We start from the raw sequence: 21498 nt of genomic DNA on the forward strand, positions 1-21498 counted from the left end.
CTGAAAACCTGCATGCATGTGTGTGTATGTATCCAAACCTACATGTATTTATAAGAATAAAAGAAGTCTGGGAAGTTAAGTGTGGAGGATGGAACTGTGTGTGAAGCAGAGGAAGGAGCCTCCAACTTTCCCACTTTTTCTGTCCCCGTTATATACCTTTATGATTTAAATGTGTTACAATGAATATATATTGTTTAATTAAAACATGATAGATAAAAATTTTTATTTAAAAAGTAAAAGTCTCAGTTCAAAAATCAAAATTAAAATGTGGATTAATACAAGATACATCCTTATCTCTAAGGAAGTTGAATATTCAGAGAAATGAGATAACTCATAAATGACAGGAGAAGACGTATTATTCTTTCAGTGTATAAATTTAAAGCAGTGTCAAAAATTAACTCCTAGAATTGGGCGTTTTGGTTAGTGAGTACTTAGGGTTTTTTACGTAATGCTGAAGCTGATAGTGTCTGTTGCTGTTTTTCTCGATATTCTGTTACTTTCTTACTTACTGAAAATTTACTTTCTTAGGATCCTTCATTGTTAGTCAGCTCGTTTTCAGCCTTCTTCTGACTTCTGCCCAGCTTCTTATGAAGTCTGTAGTAACCAGGTATTTCATAACCTGGTTCTTTTCTCTCCAAGGAAATAAAAATTTCCGCAAAGAGCACAAAATAGCTGCAGGTGGCCCTGATGTGTCATTTGAAAATCCGTGTTACTAGTTGACAGTGTGGAGTGTGAGGAGGATGGTAGTGGCAGCATTCATGGGGTAATAAACCCATGGCAGGGTTCTCCAGTTACCCTAAGTCTGGTCTTCATGATATAACATGGTTTTCTTGAAATCTGGATGTCAGAAGGTCAGAGTGAGGACGCTGGATGCAGTTCTGCAGCATATTGGGCATTCTACAGCAGCGGTGTGCACGTTCTCGCTTATTTAAGCCTCACAAGTATCCAGCCAATTAGGTGTTAGGACCTCTGTTTTACAGGTAAGTAAGCAGTAGTTCAGAAAGAGCTACCCACTTGGGGTCCAAGGCTGGTTCAGTTCTTCACTGACCAAGGAGTGGTCTGAGAGCCTGTGGAGTGCAGGGCTCCTGCTTGGTGTGGGGGGCCTGTGGACGGGGCCAGTCCGACCTTCTCACTGTCCGATGCTCTGAAAGGACTGTTAGTAGCCGGAGCACCGGAGGGCCTCGGAGGAAGTCGCGCCAGAATTGAGCTTTGAAAGATTGAGAAATGATATTTCTTCCAGAAGGAAGAGCCTCTTTCAAGGGGTGGAATGTGCAAACAGCATGACGTGTCCGGGGACGTACAGCATACGGTCACATGGGACAGGGAGATGGGAGAGACGAGACGAGGGCAGCCTGGGGAGCGCGGGGACTGGTGGGCTGAGTTCACGGGCAGTGCGAGGAGAGCGGCTGTGACTGCTCTAGGGGTCGCTGAGGAGCTGCCTGGGATACAGCAGAGGAAGCCCCCCACGGGCACACCGAGGTCGGGATGCAGAGCTGGGTGGTAGCCGGTAGAAACCAAGTGGTGCCCTGTGGGTTAAGCTGAGGTGCTTACCTTTCAGCCTGAGTTACCGCAAGACACCAGAGTATTAAGTGGGGGAATGACTTTAAACTTGTATTTGGGGAGGATTACTCTGGGAGAAACTTAGCTCGGGGACAGGTGAGTAGAGAAGATCAGCTGGGAGCCTGCGAGACTAAACCAGCGGCTCGGCGCTTCCTGGCTCGTGAAAGGAAGGCAGGGAGGGAGCGTCTCCCCCACCCCGGGGAGCTCTGCGGGCTGCTGGGCTCCTAGGGGCCTGGCACCCCAGGTCCTCTGGCCACGACGCAGCCTTGGGTTTGTCGTCTTTGTATTCTAGGTGCTCTCTGCACAGGGTTGGTGTTGCTGCAGACTGTCCATCCAGTGCTTGGTAGAGAGTGTTGGCCTTGCTTACGACAAATCCTTCATCTTCTAGATCTCCTGGGGAGGAGGTCTTTAACCATCTACCCCGAAACTTTGTTTTGATTAGGCCGTACCATTTTAAACAGTATGCAGCCACAGTGAGTTTGTCATAAATACTGAAAATAAAGCCAAGAAAACCCAAGATAGACAGAATAGTGACTTACTTCAAGTGTTACTGCTGAAATTCTGGAGTAGAACTCATCTTCTTCCTCTGATTTCTACACTGAATCTTTTCAAAAGGAATAGAAGGAGCCTCATCTCTCTTTTTCTTTTTTTTCCCCCAGAAGGTGAACGGGCTTTGCCATCGATACCAAAGTAAGTGCTGCCTTGGGTGTCTTGTTCCCTTGTTGTGCTACAGACTGTGAGGAAACCACTTTGCTTTATTATCCGTTTGCCTGAGTGATCACATTTCTACTTACATGATTTTGGAACAAGAAAACAAGTATTTCCAGAAAGAAATCAAATCAGTCGTAAATCATATTATCTATTTAAGTTTAGTTGAATGTGTAGAATGAATTTTCCCTGTAAGCTCAGTGCGGAAACGGTCCTAGTGATGACACTGTGGGGCCTGTCGTTAAACAGTCATTGTAGTTGGTGACAGTCTTTATAAAAACCTATAAAAATCGGTACCATTCTGGCTATTTTACAAGTGAGAAAATTAAGAATATGAAACTTACAGTAATTTTGAAATTTGTGTATGTCATGAATTTCATAGTAGATGTGTTGATCTATAAAATGAGAAGAATGCCAAAGAGCTTATGTAATAACTTCTCTACTCTCAGCCAGTGTGCGAGGAAGTGAGGACCAGAGGAAGGTTACAGTCTAGACATTCAGAGGTACAGGTTAATAAACACGGCCGTGCACTGAGCGCTCAGAGAGATCTGAGCAGAGTCCCAGGGCACCTGCAGAGGAGTCTGGCACCTGAGAGGCCACCAGGTGTAGGGATGAGGCAGAATCTGAGCGCCACCTCTGTTCTGTCACTGTCCTCCATCACCGTCCACGCCAGGTCCTTCCATTCTGCCTCCTCAATCTTTCAGGTCCATCCGCTTTTCCCTCCCATGATCCCTCCCCAGTTTTTAGCTGTCGTGATCACCTGTCTGGGCTCCTCCTGTAGACTCCTGTGTCAGGGTCCCCAAGACCACCCGATTCAGTGGTTCTCTGTGAGGAGCTATCGGGACTCGGCATAAAACTCACGGCTGGGATAGTTGGCCGCAAAAGAAGACAAAGCAAAAGCGGCCCAGGGAGAAAGCAGTGGCAGGAAGTTCCGGGAAACCAGGGGCGGCGCGTGGGGCAGGACACGCCCAGTCCTCAGGAATGGGCGAGATAACCCCTGAGGATGCTCAGTAGAGCCTCAGCGCCTGGGAGTTCATGGGGCCTGGTCACGGATGCACACTGTGCTTGGCAGGTCCCAGAAGTCCAGACTCCCAGAAGGAAGGCAGGAGCTTTACAGTGAACCGCATGATTTGTGCAGACAGGCTAAACACCAGCTAGGGGTGGGGGAAACCCTCCCAAAGTCCGGGTTCCCACACAGCAGCCAAGGGCCGCCTCCTTTTGCCTGCCCTCCCACCCAGCATCCCAGCCATTCTCTCCAGCAGGCTGAGGGGCATCCTGAGCTCGCTGGCCCTGCCTCTCCTCCAGCCTTGCTTCCCGCCCCTCACACTCACTCCAGCTGCACTGACCTCCTTTGGTTCCTTTCTTTCCCCCACGACCCACCCACCCTTCCTCCTCCCTTGTCCTCAGCTGGACTCTGCTCAGGTCTCTGCCTGCCTCCCCTCCCCTGGGAACCTCCCACGGTCCCTAGTCCTGGGGAGCATCACTTTGCCATCATGCTTATCACAGTTTAAAAAATTACCTCTCTGCTTTTCACACCCCTGTGGCCTCGTTCATGGCCAGGGTCACGTGGTGTTGCAGACCTGACACTGGGCAGTATCTGGCACCTAGTAGGTACACAGCAGCTGAGCGGGTGAGTGGAGGGGTGGGTGAGACCAGCTTTCTCTTAGTTTTTAGGTCATGTGTTTCACAAACTCAAAAATACCCCATAGATACTTATTAATGCCCCACAGCAGGCAAGGAGCTAGTGCTCAGAGTATCTTGAATTGTGGAAAGTCTTTAAGAGATGACTTCAAGGATTAAAACTTACAGGAATCATAAACAGATATAAAAAGGTAGATTAGAAGCGGTAACAGACACTAGAGGAACCCAACAAATAAAGCAAAACGTGAAAGAGCAGAATTCCCACAAACTGTAGAGCAGCAGACCCTGTTAGTGCTGTTGGTCAGAGAAGTGGGGGAACCCCTGCAGCCGTGAGTGAGCTGGCTGAGCAACACCCCAAAGCGCAGCGTGGCGAGGGTCGACCCCAGTGTTTTTTCGGCAGAGCCAGAAGTAAATGACGTGATCTGCTTAGGAACATGCACCCTGGGGCTGGCCAGTGCGTGGAGCTCAGGGACAGTTGTGATGAGTCATGTAGCTGCCGTGCTTGTGTGGAAAGCGGCTTTGGTTGGACTTTTCTAGTAAAGGTACCATTTCAGATATTTAGAGAATTCAGTAAAAAGAACTCAAGTCTACGGCTTCATGCAGTAATCCTTAATTACAGAGGTTATGCGGTTGCAAATTGAGTATTTATGGTTCTCAAAAATGATACATTAAGGTCTAATGTTTCCTAGTGTGAGTCCCGTGTGTACTAGAAAAAGTTTCTACTCAGTTCTACAGTAAATGCTTACGTAGCTGGAAAAAGTTTTCTTTTATAAAAAAGCATAGTAACTTTGATGTCGAAAGACCGCAGGGTTCCTTCTTCCTCTGTGCTTTATGCTTTCCACAGTTTTTAAGCTGAACTATGTCACTAAAACTTTTGGCCACATTTTTATTTTATGTGGGTATATGTGTAAAACACTGATGTTGTTGAGCCATTTCATGAAATAAATAGCCAGATACGTTAAACTTAACCTTTTTTCAGTCTGTAAATAACAACAGTATGTATTAAATGTACTGCCTGCTCTTTTGCATGCTCTGAATTTAAGGACCAGGCATATAGTGGTACTTCAGAATGCGTTTTAGAGCAAATTTCAGGTCCAGGTGTTCTTTTCCCGTGTTATTTTATAACTTTGGCCAGTCCCTTGCAGTCCAGCATTTTAATGTAACCTGAGTCCTGTCCACCGTGTTGACTAGCGTGGTGGTGCTTTCAGGCACTGGCCTGGGCTGCTTCCTCAGAGCAGTTCGGCGCTCCTTCTCTTGTCTGTCTTAGTGTCTGATCTTTGTAACATTATGGCAGTCTGGTGGTTTTAAGGGCCTTGGGTGGTGGAATCCAGTCTTTTACAAAATCACCCCTCCAGAATGTGCAGTCTCTGTGGGAAGGCGCGTGGCGGTCCTGATCCTGGGCAGCACTGGGTTTGAGAGAACAGCGGGGTTTGGTCTGAAGGTGGCACTCACGGTTTGCACCTCTGTTGCAGGCTGGCCAACAGCGAGAAGCAGGGCGTGCGGACCCACGCGGTCTCCGTGTCAGGTAAGAGGCCTGTGCGGGCGGCGGAGGGGAGCATCCCGGGTGGTGGCTGTCTGCCCGTCTTCATCATGAGCACTCCTCTGTGGGAGAGCTTATGGAAATTACACATCCCCACTACCCATATTTGCGTAATTTTATCATTGCAAACAAGTTTAAATACGGCTCTTAGGTTTTTTTTTTTAGAAAAGATATACACGTGTAATACTGGATCACTCATAAGATTATATAGAATTCCAAGCTGTTTTTCAGTTTTAATTCTATGTTAATTATATTTAGAGTGAAGATTTTTACTTTTGATTATAATTTATCTTTGCAGTTCAGCAGAAATTAACAAATACTTTATCTATTTATTAGTTTTTGAAGTTCAGGAAATGTGAAATGTTTTTAAACAGCTTTTGTCTTTCACAATCAATATGGTGTTTGAATATTGGTTTTTAAAAAATATAGTTAAGATATTGGCACAAGCATTATCTTAACTATTTGCTGGTGTGATAAGTGTGGTGTGCTTTCCTTGATATGTTTTCAAAATACATGTGCCTTTTCTCCCTATTTGAAAATGTGGAAAATAGAGGAAAGGTGGGAAAAAGGAAAAAGCATCTTCTATGGACCCAGGTTTGGTATCTTAAAATACCTATACTACACGTGTGTGTATATGTGTACATGTATATGTGTACACACACATATATAATATGTTCTTGTATATGTCATTTTTCTAAAATACTAGCTTCCTCATAACTCTAGCACCTGACTTGAAAGAAATCTAACTCCTGTTAGTTTAATTTACCTTGAGTTAATTTTTATCTGGAATTTAGTTTTGTGCTTTTGCTTTGTTGATGACTGAATTATTAATATTCTCACATACAAATATAATGGCTTTTTTTATTGTCCACAAACATCCCACAAGCCTCCTCTCAAGAAATATTTGTTTCACATGCTTAGCAAAGACCCTCACGTGGTGGAGGGTGTGGGGCAGGTGCGGGTCGTGCTGTGGCTCAGGAGACCGATCAGCTCCCGGGGGGCGGAGAGGAGTCGGTGCAGGCGCTTGTCCTGCTGGGCAGTGTCGCCTGCAGGCTGCAGGGTTGCTGGCACATCATTGCCTCCCCTGGTCGCTCCTGACCCCTAACCCGGCAGTGACGCGGGGGCGCCGAGCAGCGCTCAGTATTTCCGCTTGGGGGGCCCGTCCCTGCTTGGTCCATGGTGGGAACAGATGGTTGAGGAGACGGAGGACAGGCCCTCAGGGGTCAGGGGCTGTGATCTAGCTGGAGGGGGAAGGCCCCCTGTTATGAGTCGGCCTCGTTGTTCCTTCCTCCTTATCCCTTAACCACTCAAGTTCGTACTCCAGTCCCTTCACTCCATGAGTCCTTTGATTGCTGTCACCTGAAATTTCTGAAAGAGGCACTTCTCTGGGCAGGAACTTTCAGGAGTAATTTACAATCCGAGAGATGAGGTCTTGACTTCTTAGCTAAGCCCCAGTAGCCTGCCTCCCCTCCTCCGTCCGCAGCCTGCCCCGCCCCCCATCACTTTCAGCCAGGTAAAGCTGGAATCGTGCCTCTCCGCCGTCTCCTTACCTCTAGCTCTGCTCGAGCTGCTCCACCACCAGCATGCTCTTTTCACACATCAGATCCTTTCCGTTTTTCAGTGATGCTGACTCACATGTGCCTCCAGTTTGGCGGTTTACCCACATGGGCAGAGAAGGCACTCAGTGCCAGGAGGATGTTCAGTGACAGGACTAATGTTTTGGATTCTTGTCCTGTTGATCCTCCGTCGTTCAGCCTATGGCTTGCTCCCTTTGGTGGAGTTGGATTCAGTGTGTCTTATTTATATCTTCCACAAAGACTGTAGAGCATAACATCTCACCAGCCTGGCCAGCAGGAGCCGGTGTCTTTTACTTAACCTATAAGCTATGAGGTTGACTCCTACAAAGCTGACATTGTTGCTAAACCCCGAGGTTATTTGTTTCCCTAGCGACCTGGAAACCCTGCACCATATGAGTGTGGTACTGGTGCCGAGGGGCCCTCGTCCACTTCCAGATCCCTGCAGAACCCTGCCCTCCTCCCCCCACCCATAAGCTCATCCGTCTCCAGTCTAACTACAAGCCCGCCGTGGTCATTTGCTTTTCCGTACGCTGCGTTCTGTTTGACCCCCAGCAGACCCTACAAGGTGGATATTACACCAGTTTTACGTGAATTCAGTCAGATACTTACCAAGTGCCCGCTGGGCCGGGCCCTTCTCCACATGCTGGGGGCAGCAGTGAACAAAGCCAGGTCCCTTCCTCTGTGGAGGAGACAGACCAGAGACACTGAATTAAGACAAAGCAAGTAAATGGAGTTGTGGGAGTGCTCTTTAAAGTTGTGGCCAAGAAAAGTCCCTCTGAGCAGGTGACTGAATGTGGTGAGAGTTGGAATCTGCAGACATCACAGGACTGCGATCCCTGAAGCAGGAGCATGGCTGACGCAGGCACCAGCCGGGTGGCAGAGAGCAGGGCAGAGGGCTCGGAGATGCCATGGGCAGGGCGGTCAAGGTCACACACAGCTGAGAGGTGACATGTCTCTTTTACTAAGTACTCAGTGTGGTGTGCACAGCACTGGGGATTGTTTAATCCCTACGGCAGCCTCACGAGGTCTCTGTCATCTCCCCACTTCACAGATACGACGAAAGAAATCAGAGAGGTGAGCAAGCTTGTTCAGGGTCACCCAGCCTAACGTGCTGGGCTGGGACTGAACTCAGGTACTTACTGCCCTCTAGGCTATACTGCCTTTCAGTGCCAGTTTAAGGACATTACCCCAAGTCACCACTTGGGAAGATGGAGAAGGTGGGACTCACCTGCCTCCCCCGTTTACATTCACCTGAAAGTTCTCACTTGACCTGCAAGATGCCTCCACCTCCTGCAAGCCTTCCCTGGCCACTCCAGGAGCCTTCTTCCTCAGAGTTCTCTAGCCCACTGTCCATCTCACCGTTGTGGATAGTCTTTAAGTGGATGTAATGATTTTAGAAACCTTGTCTGCTAGACCACCATAGGCTAAGATATGTTCTGTCTGTCATTTATTGTCTGAGATGTAGTGTTTAGTAATTATTTTTAAGTGAATCGATGGAGGCCTGAGCATGTTATGGAGCCGTGCTGAGACCTGGAGGAATGCCTTCCAGACACAGGAGCAGGAGGAAGAAAGGCAGGGACCCTCAGAGCGAGCAGTGGCCGTGAGAGCTGCTGGACTCAGACGATCCCTGTGAGCCGGTCACCGTGAACCGTCCTGAGTGCTTTCCTAGGAGGTTTTGGGCACGTGGCATGGGGGCTAGGCAGAGGAAGAATGAGGGTCCTGATAACTTCAGACAGCTCTCAACTCTTGAAGGGTCCCTGGCTGGGAAGTAAAGTGATACCCTTACATTCCGGAGACGAAGTACCGGGTGCTCCCTTGCACATCTGCTGGCAACTCATCTTCAGGGAGCACAGTTAAGCTGCTGCTGAACATACACAGAGTTACCTGTGCATTCTAGACGGAGCTCATCCATAAAGGCAGTGTAAGGCTAACAGGTCTACAAAATGTCTAGCAGAGCTGTGCACTTCCTTGGGCACAGTTTTCTGAGGGCCTGGAGTAAGTTGTTAGGAAACTTGTGCTTTTAAGGAGCTTGGTTAGAACTGGGACGGACAGGCCATTGCTTGTGCTCGGGGTCTGTAAGCGTGGTCAGAGCGGGCTGGGCCTGGGTGGGGCGCGTGCTTGAGCGATGTTTGTGTGGGTGAGAATTCCCCAGGATACAGGAATTTCCGGGGAAAATCAGTGAGGAAAGCTGGGTTTAAATGTTTTAGAGGTGTACACGTTGTTTCCTGTTTGGCTGGCTTCTGTGTTTGGGGGTTTGGGTTTTTCAGTAACCAGGCCCTGCATCAGGTGGTAGAACCTGAAGTGTAGCCAGGAGTGCAGGTGACAGCGTGGCTCGTGTCCCACGTCTGGGTTGTAGCGGGGGACTGGGGATCATAAACAGTTTTCTCTCTGGTGTCTCTGTCACAGACAGCACGGCAGTGACCTTTCCCTTTCCTTAGATATTTGAGTTGATCGTCTCTGCTGAGCCTTGGTGCTCAGCAGGTGCACTTGACGATGATACTTTTTCAGTTTTCATTACCAACTTGAAAAACATTTTTATAACTTTGTATCAGCTTTTTTGGTTTAGTTGTTAATCATGGAGCCTCATTCCACTTGTATAAGATTACTGTTAATGTTTTTCAAGTTAGTGACTGAAAATTGTTCTAAAGTAAAATATACTTAATAAAATAAACGTTATTTGCATTAAGCTACTTCATTACAAATTCTGGAACAGCTACCGTATATGTGCAGAAGCAGTTTGTGAATGGAAGAGTTCTGTGAAATACAAGGTGGAATATGTATGGCCCATAATAATTATTTGCATTTTTTTCCCCTTTTTTTCTTCTGGAGCTCTGGGTCTGTTAGTCACTCCCTGCCATGCCACTGCTTTGTGAATACAGGAGACGCTTACGTGTGAGTGAGGCTCGGAGCTCCTGCCTGGCACATTCTCTGCCCTTACCTTGTTTAACGCTCAGGACCTCTTCCTTGCACTGTTTCCACTTTACAGAGGAGGAAATTGAGACTCGGAGCTGAGGTGCAGGCCTGGCTCCCGGAGCTGGCAGTGCTGGGGAGCCTGATGCAAGCCCCAGTCCTGGGCTCCAAAACCCAGCGTCTCCGCATCAGAGCAGCTGAGCCATCGGGAAGGCTTGCACTGCTCACGTGTGGAAGGGAGGGTACTTCGGAAGCGTCTGAGTGTGGCTTCAGAGTAGTTTCTCCCCGTTTATCAGGAATGGCATAGTACTGCCTCGTTTCTGACTGTTCCGTCGGAGTACGGAAGCCAGCCCCAGACTCAGGTTTGAAAGGCTCCTTCTGTCTGGTGCACGCCTGCTCTCGCTCTCGGTAGTGCTGGGATTTAGAAGCTAGTCTCGGTCTGCGCTAGAAGCTTGAGCCAAACGAAAGCTTTTAGGAATTCTTTTTTAAAATGCCCTAATTTAGAGTATTGTCACCTGGTTCACGTGAAGTTAATTTTTGTAAATTGTATGCTTTACTACACAACTTAATCAAGTTAGGGCTACATAGTAATTGTGGTATTTATTAAGATCAAACTACACGAGTCAACATAAAATGTGTTCGGTATTTTTATAAGCAAGTTACCGTGTGAATGAAAGGATGTCATCATGCTTTTGAATTCTGAGTTTTTCAACTTTTTATCCTGGGAAATTTCACACGTGTGCACAAGTAGAAAGAATAGAATTGTATGGTGATGGTCACCCAGGTTCAGTGGCTAAAACCCAGTCGCAGCTCTGCCTGCACCCACTCACACGTCACATGCTTCCCGCTGGTTGTCTTGAAGCAAATCTAAGGCGTATCATCTATAAATATTTCTAAAAGGTAAAGATTTTAAAACAAGATTATTATACTGTAAGAAAGTTAACAGCCATTCCTTAGTACCAGCCGTCTGGTCAGTGTTCAGATTTCCCTGGTTAAGGCACCTCACACGCAGTGTCGTCCCGTCAGTCAGGCCAGCAGTGCTGTGTGCTTTGGCTGTGTCTCCTCTCTGTGGGCTGGGCCTCTTTTTTCTTTTTTTCTTTTTCTCTTTTCTTCATTGCAGTTTATCTGTTGAAGGAATTGTGTCACTTATGCTGTGTTCCCACACTCTGGTCTGGCTGATTGGAGCTTCACGAGGTTGTGTTGGGCCAGTTCCTCTGTGGCCCTGTGTTCCTGAATTTCCTGTAAGCTGGTCTTTAGGATCGAGAGAAGTTTGGTTAGATTTGGGCTCAAAGATTTTGTTTTTACAAGAACACGCCATAGGTGATGTGGTAGCATCTGGCTGTCTCTGTGATGCTCAGCTGATGAGTAGGTTTGGTCAGTCTGTGGTCCGTTTATTAGAAAGTCCTGTGAGCAGTTCACCTATTGGCTTTGACGCTACTGATGATCGTGCCTGGATTTCATTTGGGGCCCCAAAGCAGTGCCTCCAAGTCACCATCGTTTATTCAGCTGCTGCACTTCTGAAGACAGCCTTCCCCCGTCCGCTGTGGCGTTCCCCTGAGGAGCCGCCCTGCTCCCGGGGAGGCTCCCAGGAGGCCTTTTGGATCTAAGGCCCCGTCACTCCATTCACTCCTGATGTCACTCAGAATAAAAGCCGGAGCCCTGCCCGTGGGCTCCTGATCTGCTGCTTCATCGAGTACCATCCAGTGCCATCGCCCTGCCTGACCTCCCGCTGTTCCTCTACTCCCGGATGCTTTGAGCGAGTGACTGCTTCCGGACTTAAGGCTGCAGCCTCACAGGAAAACACCCCCTGTCCTGCCTCTGCTCTGGGTTTCTCCCTCCGTGGCACTTACGTGTTGGCATACCACGCAGCTGACTGACTTTATCAACTCTTCGCCAAACCAGCACGTGCAGCAGTCAGGCAGGAGTCTGGGCCCGTCCCCCCGCTGTCGCCCCAGCGCCTGCGCGGCGCTGGTAGGTGTCCGGCGCGCGCAGTCACGGCAGTCCTCTCACGTGAAGCCAGGCGAGGGTCCTAGCGCTGTCATTTTTAAATGACATGGATAGTGTTCTTGGTATTGCTCAGGAAGAGGTATGCTTAACATTGAAAAAAAAAACAATTTTCTTTCTGAGTTAATATAAAGAATATTCAGCTCAATTTAGAAGTAAAATGAACAATAAAAAAGTAGGCCTAGCTGACAGTTGTGGAGTGGTTGCCCATGCCAGGTGTCCAGGGAATCCCATGGAATCCTCTCCACATCTCTTTACTCAAAGGAGCTTCTGTTATTACCTCATTTTACAAATAAGAAAATAGAAACAGAAATCGGGTAACTTTCCTGAGGTCAGGGAGTGAGTAGGAGGTGGAACCTGAATCCAAATAGAGATTCTTAGATGTTTTATTTTTCCAAAACTTCACACCTAGAGGATGGTTGTAAGAACAGTGAAGTGGAGTCTCAGAGGCTCTTTGCTCAGATTCACTGTCTATTCTGACCCACTCGCTTTAGCCTTCAGTCTATTTTTTTCTTTTTTTTTTTAATTGAAGTATAGTTGACTTACAGTATTGTATTAGTTTCAAGTGTGCAGCAAAGTGATTCAGTTAAATGTGTATTTTTTTATTATTTTCCATTGTAGGTTATTACAAGATATTGAATATAATTCCTTGTTGCATATCTATTTTGTATTTAGTAATGTGTATCCATTAGCCCCACCCTCCTAATTTATCCCTCCTCTCTCTCCCTTCCCCCATGGTAACCATAAGGTTGTTTTCTATGTCCGTGAGTCTTTCTGTTTTGTGAATAAGTTCATTTGTGTCATTTTTTTAGATTCCACACATAAGTGATATCATATATTATTTGTCTTTCTCTGTCTGACTTACTTCACTTAGTATGATCATCTCTAGGTCCATCCATGTTGCTGCAAATGACAATATTTTATTATTTTTATAGCTGAGTAATATTCCATTGTGAATATACATACCACATCCTATTTATCCAGTCATCTGTTGATGGACATTTAGGTTGCTTCCATGCCTTGGCTATTGTAAATAGTGCTGCTATGAACATTGGGGTGCATATATATCTTTTCAAATTAGAGTTTTCTTCTTTTCCAGATACATGCCCAGGAGTGCGATTGCTGGATCTTATGGTAGCTCTATTTTCAGTTTTCTAAGGAACCTCCAAACTGTTTTCCATAGTGGCTGCACCAATTTACATTCCCACTAATAGTGTAGAAGGGTTCCCTTTTCTCCACACCCTCTCCAGCATTTATTTGTAGACTTTCTGATGACAGCCATTGTGACTAGTGTGAGCTGATACCTCATTGTGGTTTTGATTTGCATTTCTCTAATAATTAGCAATGATGAGCATCTTTTCATGTGCCTGTTGGCCATCTGTACGTCTTTTTTTCCTTGAACTGTTTGAAAGCAAGTTGAAGATACAGTGTGCGCCTTTACTTACAAATACTACAGTGTTCATTTCTTAAGACCAACGGCATCCTCTTAGACAGTCACAGAGTAGTTATCAGAACCAGGAATTTGATGCTGATAGACTGCTCTTGTCTCGTCCACAGTCCTGTTCTTGCTTCGTCTCAGTAGCGTCCAGTATAGCAGCTGCCCCTCCCCCCCCCACTCCCACCCAGAATTCCACCCAGCCTGACACAGGATGTTCTGTTTTCACATTTTTTACTGAAAAAACTAGAGCCGCACTCTGGAAACTTAGTGTGTGCTAAGGGTGGCTTTTCACTTGAGGGAGGAAGATGAGCAGTAAACATCGGCCTCACAGCACACCATTTGGAAATAGTACTAAATTGTACGTCTCAGTTCTCATTTCTGCTCCTAACTTGTGGACTAATGACTTGTTGCCGCCTTCACCCTGACCCATCCTTTCCCTGGGCCCACGCCTGGAGTCTTTACCTTCCTTGATGGGACCCCGTGCGTCTGCAGTTAAATTTTGCATGCCCTGTGTCTTTCCTGTCACACCTTGTCATTGCCGCACGTTACAGGCTTGTCCACGCCTTGTTTTGACTTCACTGTGACCTGTGTGCTGTTGCCCTCCCCGTCCTGCGCTTGTTCAAGGCTTCTCTGTTTTTCTGTGCCGGGTGCTCCTGGAGGGCTGGGGCACGTCTTGTTCATCCAGCAAGTGCCTGATATAGAGAGAGCTGACTGTCGGATGACTTTCCAGTACGTGAAAGAGGGAGTGAGTGAACAAACATAGGGGCCTTGCAGCCTGTGTGTTCAAGTATCCTCATCAGCAGTTTTTATGTTAAGATAATTTATTTAAGGTGTGCACTTAAGGTCTGTGTCTTTGCTGATGATTTGGGAAATTGCTCATAAGGCTCTTTCACAAATCAAGATCTGCTCGTTTTCTGCCATTTTTTCTTTGTGGTTGAGTGTTAGACGTTCACAAGAATCTTGAATTATTTATTGGTCTTTGTTTTTTGTCTTGTTTCATTTTGTTTGTTTTGTCATTTGTAAAGGTATCTGTACCTTTACTTGTCTGGCTTTGTGGAGCTGGGAGACTCCTTGTGCCTTGCTAAAAGTTTCTGTGTCTACTGCTAATCTTTGCTAAAAGGGAAAATTGCATTTTGAAATATTAGTATGTTTTTTAAAGCGTCAATGGTAGTAAGAAATAAAGCATGCCCATAGTCAATAAAAGCATTGCGATTTTGTATTTGTTTTTATAGATATGCCTTAAAGTGTAACGTAAGTTTTCTTTTGTACTGAAATAACGTTTCTCTTTCTCTCTTTTCCCCTCCTGCCTCTTTATAAAGGAAGCAGTCACTGTCAACCTAAGGTTAAGAAAGCTAGGCGCTTCCTCCCTTTGGTCTTCTGTTCCCGTGAGCCTCCCTCTGCGGGTACTGCACTTGGCCTTGCACAGACCCTCTTATAACCACGGCGCCCTGGGAGCGGTCTAACCAGACGCTTGTAGATTGTCCTGAGCCGAGCGTGTCTCTCCCGGGGTCTGCACAGTGCTGTCCGCTGCCCAGCAGGGTACCGTGGGCTGGGGCTGCTCTCCTGATGCAAGGCTCTTCGTTTGCCTGTTTGCTGGTTTTTAAATGCATGACAGGGCGAGGAGTCGCTTCCTGGTTTCACTCGTGGGGTCTTAGTGTGTTACCGCAGGGGCTGGCGGGCACCACATCTTTGCTTCTTGGGTTTCCTAATACAGCATGCACCCGAGTGAAGGAGGATGGTCGGCGTGAGCCTGGGGTCTGCTTTTCATGCGTTGGGGGCAGATATTCAGGGATGCTGCAAACAGAGGCAGCCAGGCCCCGTGGAGAGTTTTCTCGGAAAGGAAAGACTGTTCGTAATAACTGAAATGATCATTTCTGCAAAAGCTGTATACATGTAACTGGAAACGTGTCAGCAGAGCTTCAGGTGCCTGGGTCCTCACAGCTTGTGTGCGGGGCTGGCCTCCACCTCCTGGAGCAGCTACAATCCCGGCGGCTCCCTGGAGGAGCCGGGCTGCAGGCTGTTCCTGGTTATTGTTTGGTGTACACGCTAATGACCAGTGGTTTTCATTTCTGTCTAAGAGGATACAGATTCCCTTTCAGGAAAGCAGTTTTTCTTTAACATTTAATTGTGAGAGGCAGATTAATTTTGCTTAGTGCAGCAGAAACCAGCTTAAACTCTACAGCACAGCTGTGAACTTGGGACAACGTGTGGACAACTCAAAACTCGCATAATACCCTTAAGTCAAGTCAACATGCTTACTCCTGTGATCGTTCTGTTAACTTTTGAACTGGACTTGGTGGGGGGTTAACTTTTGTGTTTTCCTTACACGTTGATTTACTTGTCATTTTAATAGTATGTTTCCCTCTCTCCCCCCTTTCCTCTCTTCCTTCCCTCCTCCTCCTCCCCTCCTTTCTTTGCATGCTACCTGGATCTTCAGATGAAATTAGTGGGGACGGTAATATTTATTTTCACATTTGTGTTACTAATATGAGATAATTATGTACGGATAGAAATATCGTTCGGTATTTAATGAAAGGCAAAATGTGGCTTTGATCCAACAAAACAAGTATGAAAAAGTAACAATGCGAGTGAGCCAGTGATCTCTTCAGAGCTGTTTGGGGCTCTCCCGTGGGAGGAGTAGCTGTCGGTTTGTCACATCTCAGTGGTGAATTCAAGTTGTGTAGCTTCTTAGTGAATTTTAGAGATTTCATTATTAAAACTTCAGAGGTGAAGAAAAATTGTCAGAATGGTGTCGTTCAGCAGTAATACACACACTCTTTCCCACTTAGATGTTTAGGCTATTTTAGTTTGGGAGTGAGGTAGTGGAAAGGGAAAAGGAAAAGGGATTTTTAAGAGTCACACAGACAGATAAGTAGAGAAATATCAGCAGTAGAGACGATGAGTATTTCCAGGCAGCTGCGGGCAGCACTTAGTAAACTAGAACTTCGTCACGTTGAGAGTCTTACGTTTCCATTTCCTTTGTGTGCTGCCTGCATGAAGCTTTGTGCTCTTCATGGTAAGGAGTAAGATTTTACTAACTGAAATTCAAGGGGGATTGCATTTTTCCTCAGGGTTGAATGAATGAGTACTTTCACTGACAGTTTCATCTTTGTTCATTTTGTGTCGGGTTGATAACCTGAGTTAATGAGCAGGGCACTTGCAGAGAAGGGGCTTAACTAAATGCAGCTTTGGAAAGTGCATCTTCTTCATGGGCCTGAGAGCCAGAGCATGGAGCTTCGTTTCCAGGCCAACTCCTCCGTCGTGACTAGTTAGCAGGGACTGTTCGGGGGAGCCCCCGTGTGCGTGCACTGAGCGGTGTGATTCCCTGTGCTGGTCTCGCTGTGCTGCGGGTGAGGAGCCTGGTGCTCAGAGGGCTGAGAGGCGGACTGGTCCACGGCTGCGAGGTGAGCGCCCCGGGCCCAGGCTCCAGCCCGCCCCGTCCTGCCACCAGCTGGCCGCGTGGGTGGCCTTGAGAGAGCACTTCGTCTCCCATGTCTTCATCTGTGAAAGGTCTTGGTGGCTGTTGTGAGGATCAATGTGAAAGCATAAAAATTTAAACAAATGCATATAAACAAATGGTTATTACCACACTGTTTACCTAAAGGAAACATTTTTGTGTGTTTTCCCCACATTTGAATTCCCAATACTGTGAATGAGGGCCAGTATTCTCAACCCCATTTTACAGGGGACGAGGCTGAGCCTTAAGGGTTTAATCTCTCAGTCTAAGTTGGGGACCCACCACCTAAGGCTCTTGGGCCAAATACAGCCCACACCTGTTTCTGTTTCTCCTTGAGCTGAGAATGATTATTGCATCATTTAATGGTGGAGGGGAAATTAGAAGAACAGTATCTGTGGTGTCAGAACTTTGTGAAATTCAAATTTCAGTCTCCGTCAGTAAAGTTTTATGGAACATGGTCACACTGCTCATTCACGACGTGTCTGCTTGCCCTGTGATTTGAACAACAGAGCTGAGTGGCTGCATTGGAGACTTTGTGACCAGCAGGATCTGAAACACTCACAGGCCGTTTACAGAAAAAGATGTAGGTCATAGAGCCAGTTAGCCCCTCAGCAAAGTGGAGCCTTCCTGGCTTCGCCATCTCTCAGGTTGCTGATGCATCCAGGCCTCCAGGTTGCTTAAGAAGCTGTGAAGAGGGTTGGTCCCACTGAATTGCCTAAGTCACCCAGTCTCGGTAAGGATGCTGCTTTGCGCAGCCATGGCCTTCAGACCTCCTGAGGGCAGGGGGATGGCCAGTCAGGAGCAGCTGTCGGAACTGCAGGGGTCAGGCCGAGGCAGGGGCACCAATGCCCCCTAGGCAAGTGCAGGAGGTGTGGTGACAGAGTCACAGCGTCACCCCGGTCCTCTGTCCTGCAGGCAGGTCAGCGGGTATTGGCATCTGGGAAGCGTGTGCGCCCAGAGGCTCTCGTGCAGGCCCTTTATTTACAGCCAGATGGCAACGCCTGCTGTCCGCTGACCCGTCCCTCTGCGACCCTGCACTGACCCCACCAGTGACTCCAGGGCATCAGACTCTTTATGACAGAGCTCGACAGGCGTGCGTGTCGCTGTTTCCAGCACTGACCTTCCCCGGTGCCTGTCACTGCGCTTAAGAGCGACAGCCTACTCTTTTCTCTCCTCGTTTCTGAGCTGTCGGTTTCTGTCCTTTTGACGTACCTTCCTGTCATGTTTATCTTAGCACGTATTGTGATACCAGACCTTTCAAACTATAATGTTACTAGGGTTTTAGAAGTCTGCATTTTTCAAAATGTTTCAGATATTTAACTCTCAGGACAGGTCTCCTGAAATTACCTCCCAGGTGTGCAGCCCAGATCAGCCTTACTGGGAGCATCCCTGGCGCAGAACGGCGCCCACGCTGGGGCTGAGGTCCCAGAATACCCTCAGGGGGACGTTCTGTAGTTTAGAAGCATAGGGCACCTGGGCTCACAAATGAAGTCCCTGTAAATGCTGTGGAAGATGACGAAGAAGGAGGCGTGCTCTGCTCCAGCTGCTCGGCTCCGGGACCCGGAGACACTCACACTCATGCTTCAGTGTCCTGCCCGGGAGGGGGGATGACGGTCACAGACGTCCCTGAGGGTGAAGTGGCGACACGTGATTGTGTAAGACGCTGTCTCCATTAGCTCTCCTCACCGTCGGATGTGGACTGTGGGTCTGCTTTCCTTTATTTGTGCCCACATCTTTGAGCCTGTTTCCTTTTTCTTTATATTTTCCTTCTCTTATGCCATTATTTTTGGGGCCCAGGAGGTTTCAGGCTGGACTTCAGTATTTTAGGGGCCTTTGAGTTTGTAAAAGTACCTCTAATGTCAGAGTCTTACTATCCCATAACCCTAAAAACCAGGAGAAAATAGAAAATAGAACACAATCAAGATTAAGAATTCTCAGAGAAATGTACAGTGAAACCTTCGTAGGTCCACGTGCCTTCAGCAGCGCTGACCCTGCTCCCCCAGCACCACCTCCTCAGGGGCACAGCTATGAAAATTCTCTGTTTGTGAGACATCAGTGCACACGTCTACATCCCATGTGTGTCCCCAAGTGGCTCCGAGGTAGTCCAGATAATCCCCAAAGTTTTTATGCAGAATTCACATAGCACCAAAAGAAAAAAAACTGCAGGCTCTTCCTCATGATGGTGTGGATTAACTGGAGTGCATGTAGCTTGGTTTCTCCCGAGTCAGTTTTATGTGCTCGCCTGATGTGTGAGCCATTTTCTTTTTGCTCCCTGAGCGTTGTTTCAGAGGCTGGTGTCTCCTTGCGGGTTTTATGAAGAGGCAGCCTGGAAGCCGCCCCCGGCAAACCAGGAAACCCATCAGGGCTCCCCGCGCTTCCTTCCAGGGAGGCCTCGCAGGAAGCAGGACAGTGGGGAGCTCCCATCTCTTGGTCACCTGTAGCAGGCAGGGCCGAGCCACCACTCTTCCTGAGTCTCCGTCATCCTCAAGACAGTCTCTAAGGCAGACACACTCTCCTTTCACTGGAGGGCACCACCGAGGCCCGGACAGGTGAAGCCACTGCTCCCAGGGAAAGGGCGCCCGGACTCTGCCCGGTGCAGGCCTCTGCCCTGACCCGGCTTCTTTGTTCGTGGGGACACGTGGCCCCTTGCTGCTCCTTTTTGGTCAGCGCCTTCCCTGTCCCGGCCCCGTTTTGGATGCTGAGAATGTGGCGGTGGAGGGGATGCCCGGGCCCCCCTGCCGCAGGGCTGCACTCTGGAGGGGCCAGCAGTGGACAGGGGCCATGGGACTTGCGGGAGGCTGGCAGTGCTGGGCTCTGAGGGAAGTCCTCAGGCATTGTGGTGGAGAGTGACGGGGGTGAGGAGGTGTCTCTGAGCAGGGGGCACTCTGGTAGGAGCCACGTGAGCTTCAGCGCTGGACACGCCCCCTGGAGGATGGCTCTGCTCTGCCGCCCACCGCCTCCACCCAGACGCTGCGGCACCAATGGGCCAGCGACGTCTCCTTAGCAGAGCCTGGGGCCAGGTGCAGGGTGTCGAAGGTTCTGGAGGGCTCTGGTCATGGGCCGCTGGGGGCTGGGAAGCAGAGGCAGGGGTTCTGGGCAGCTTTACTGCCTGCGTCCTGCCGCCTCGGTCAGCGGTGTGTTCTGCCTCCCAGGGTGTGTGCTTTGTTTGAAAGGAGGCCGTGAGGGTAGTGGTGGTGTTGGCAGGAATGCAGCCTTAGTTGCACGAGCTTCCTGAGGGGGTGGCGGGAAGTGGGGCCCGTTAAACTTTAGAATAGCGCACGAGTGGCCCTGTGTCCATCTGTGCAACTAGTGTGGCATCCCTCGTCTCAGCTGTGAGCAGGGCCCCCACGTAGCCCTGCCTCGTACACCTGCCTTGCAGCCTTCTGTCCCCAGGTTTCGTTTCACAGCCTTTCATTCACAAAAGCAAGGCTCCAGACCTCGAACACGCCATGCTCACCTCTCAGTGTCCACTGAGAACAGGACGAGAGGCAGAAAGGAATGTAAGACTGTGAGGCGTGGGGCAAAGATCCCCTTTAATCCTGTATGTAGCATTACTTAGAAACATGAAAGAGTAATATGAATTACCCCCCTGTGCTGCAAGGCTTAGGAACAGTTTTCATTTGCTAAGTGTCTTAAGGAGAACTGATTCACTGACTTCATATTCTACCAGCTGAATTTTTTTTTCACCTTAATCACTTTTAATGATGATTACAAATTAAGAGATGAATTCTTCCAGTTGCTCTTAGATTGTGTCTCAGTCATCACCACAGCAGTCTGGAATAGTTGATACCCTAGTAACTGTAAGCTATATATATTCTCTGTTTTCATTTGTTTTAATATCTGAATGAAGTAATAATGGCAGCACAGAAGAAGGAACTTTCAGTTCTTTAGCTTTTAGTTTCTCTGGGGTTAAAATTTCGAGATGATCTCTCTTCAGATGATAACTCGGGAATTACTGCCCCTCCTTTCCTGGCCCAGCAGCTGAGAGCCTCGTGCGCAGAGCAGCTGGAAGCTTTCCTCTTCCAGAAACCTATGTGGTTTTTCAGCGTAATTGTGATCCAAGTGAGTGGTACTTCTCCTCAAAAGGACTCCCCATTCTTTCCGTTGCTGCATTACTGAAAGGGGTTAGTGGACACATTGGAACTCCTTGACATTACCTCCAAAAAGAACTCATCTTAGTATGCTGTCTGTTCCCATTTTGTTCTTTCTCATACGTCTCTCACCCTTTTGCAGTGCACACCGTTCAAATGTCTAAGGGAAGAGTTAGGAGAGAGGAACCCCTGGAATGCTTTCATCCTGAATGAATGAAACAAGTTGCCCAGTGACTGTCCTCAGAAGTCAGGCTGTCACCTTGTCCTCTAAAGCAGAACCTGCAGACAGTGCAGTGAAGGCTGATTCTGAACGAGATCTGAGCTGTGCTCTGGGGGTGCTGGTCCCGTTTGGAGAATCCCAGTACACAACACTGGTTTTAAATGTGTTTGGTGTGGCTGAGGGAGAGTTTCGCAGGCAGTATGGCTTGGCGGATTTGGATCATATATGTGGTTGTTTCCTGTCTCTCTATTTCTCACAAGGGCTTTCGTGTTAGCTGTGTTTGCTCTCTGAGAACAAGTCTGTGTATTATAACATATTGGACCATGATGTCACTTTTATTTCCCTAAGTGAC

At 48.0% G+C, this 21498-nt stretch overlaps 1 protein-coding gene across 14 annotated transcripts in view; it reads left to right on the forward strand.

Moving 5' to 3' along the window:
- Window positions 1-21498, forward strand: part of PTK2 (protein tyrosine kinase 2) — a 199959-nt gene that overhangs the window by 122164 nt on the left and 56297 nt on the right. For 10 of the 14 annotated variants that reach the window (XM_064476800.1, XM_064476798.1, XM_064476803.1 and 7 more), the window contains 3 exons: window positions 2220-2250; window positions 5382-5434; window positions 15816-15833. In XM_064476800.1, the coding sequence (XP_064332870.1) occupies window positions 2220-2250; window positions 5382-5434; window positions 15816-15833 (102 nt within the window). Of the gene's footprint in view, window positions 1-2219; window positions 2251-5381; window positions 5435-14697; window positions 14782-15815; window positions 15834-21498 lie in introns of all 14 variants that reach the window. The other 4 variants (XM_031439691.2, XM_031439704.2, XM_031439694.2 and 1 more) reach the window with 2 other exon arrangements.

Source organism: Camelus dromedarius, chromosome 20 (assembly GCF_036321535.1).
Source record: "Camelus dromedarius isolate mCamDro1 chromosome 20, mCamDro1.pat, whole genome shotgun sequence".
NCBI classification, from domain to species: domain Eukaryota; kingdom Metazoa; phylum Chordata; class Mammalia; order Artiodactyla; family Camelidae; genus Camelus; species Camelus dromedarius.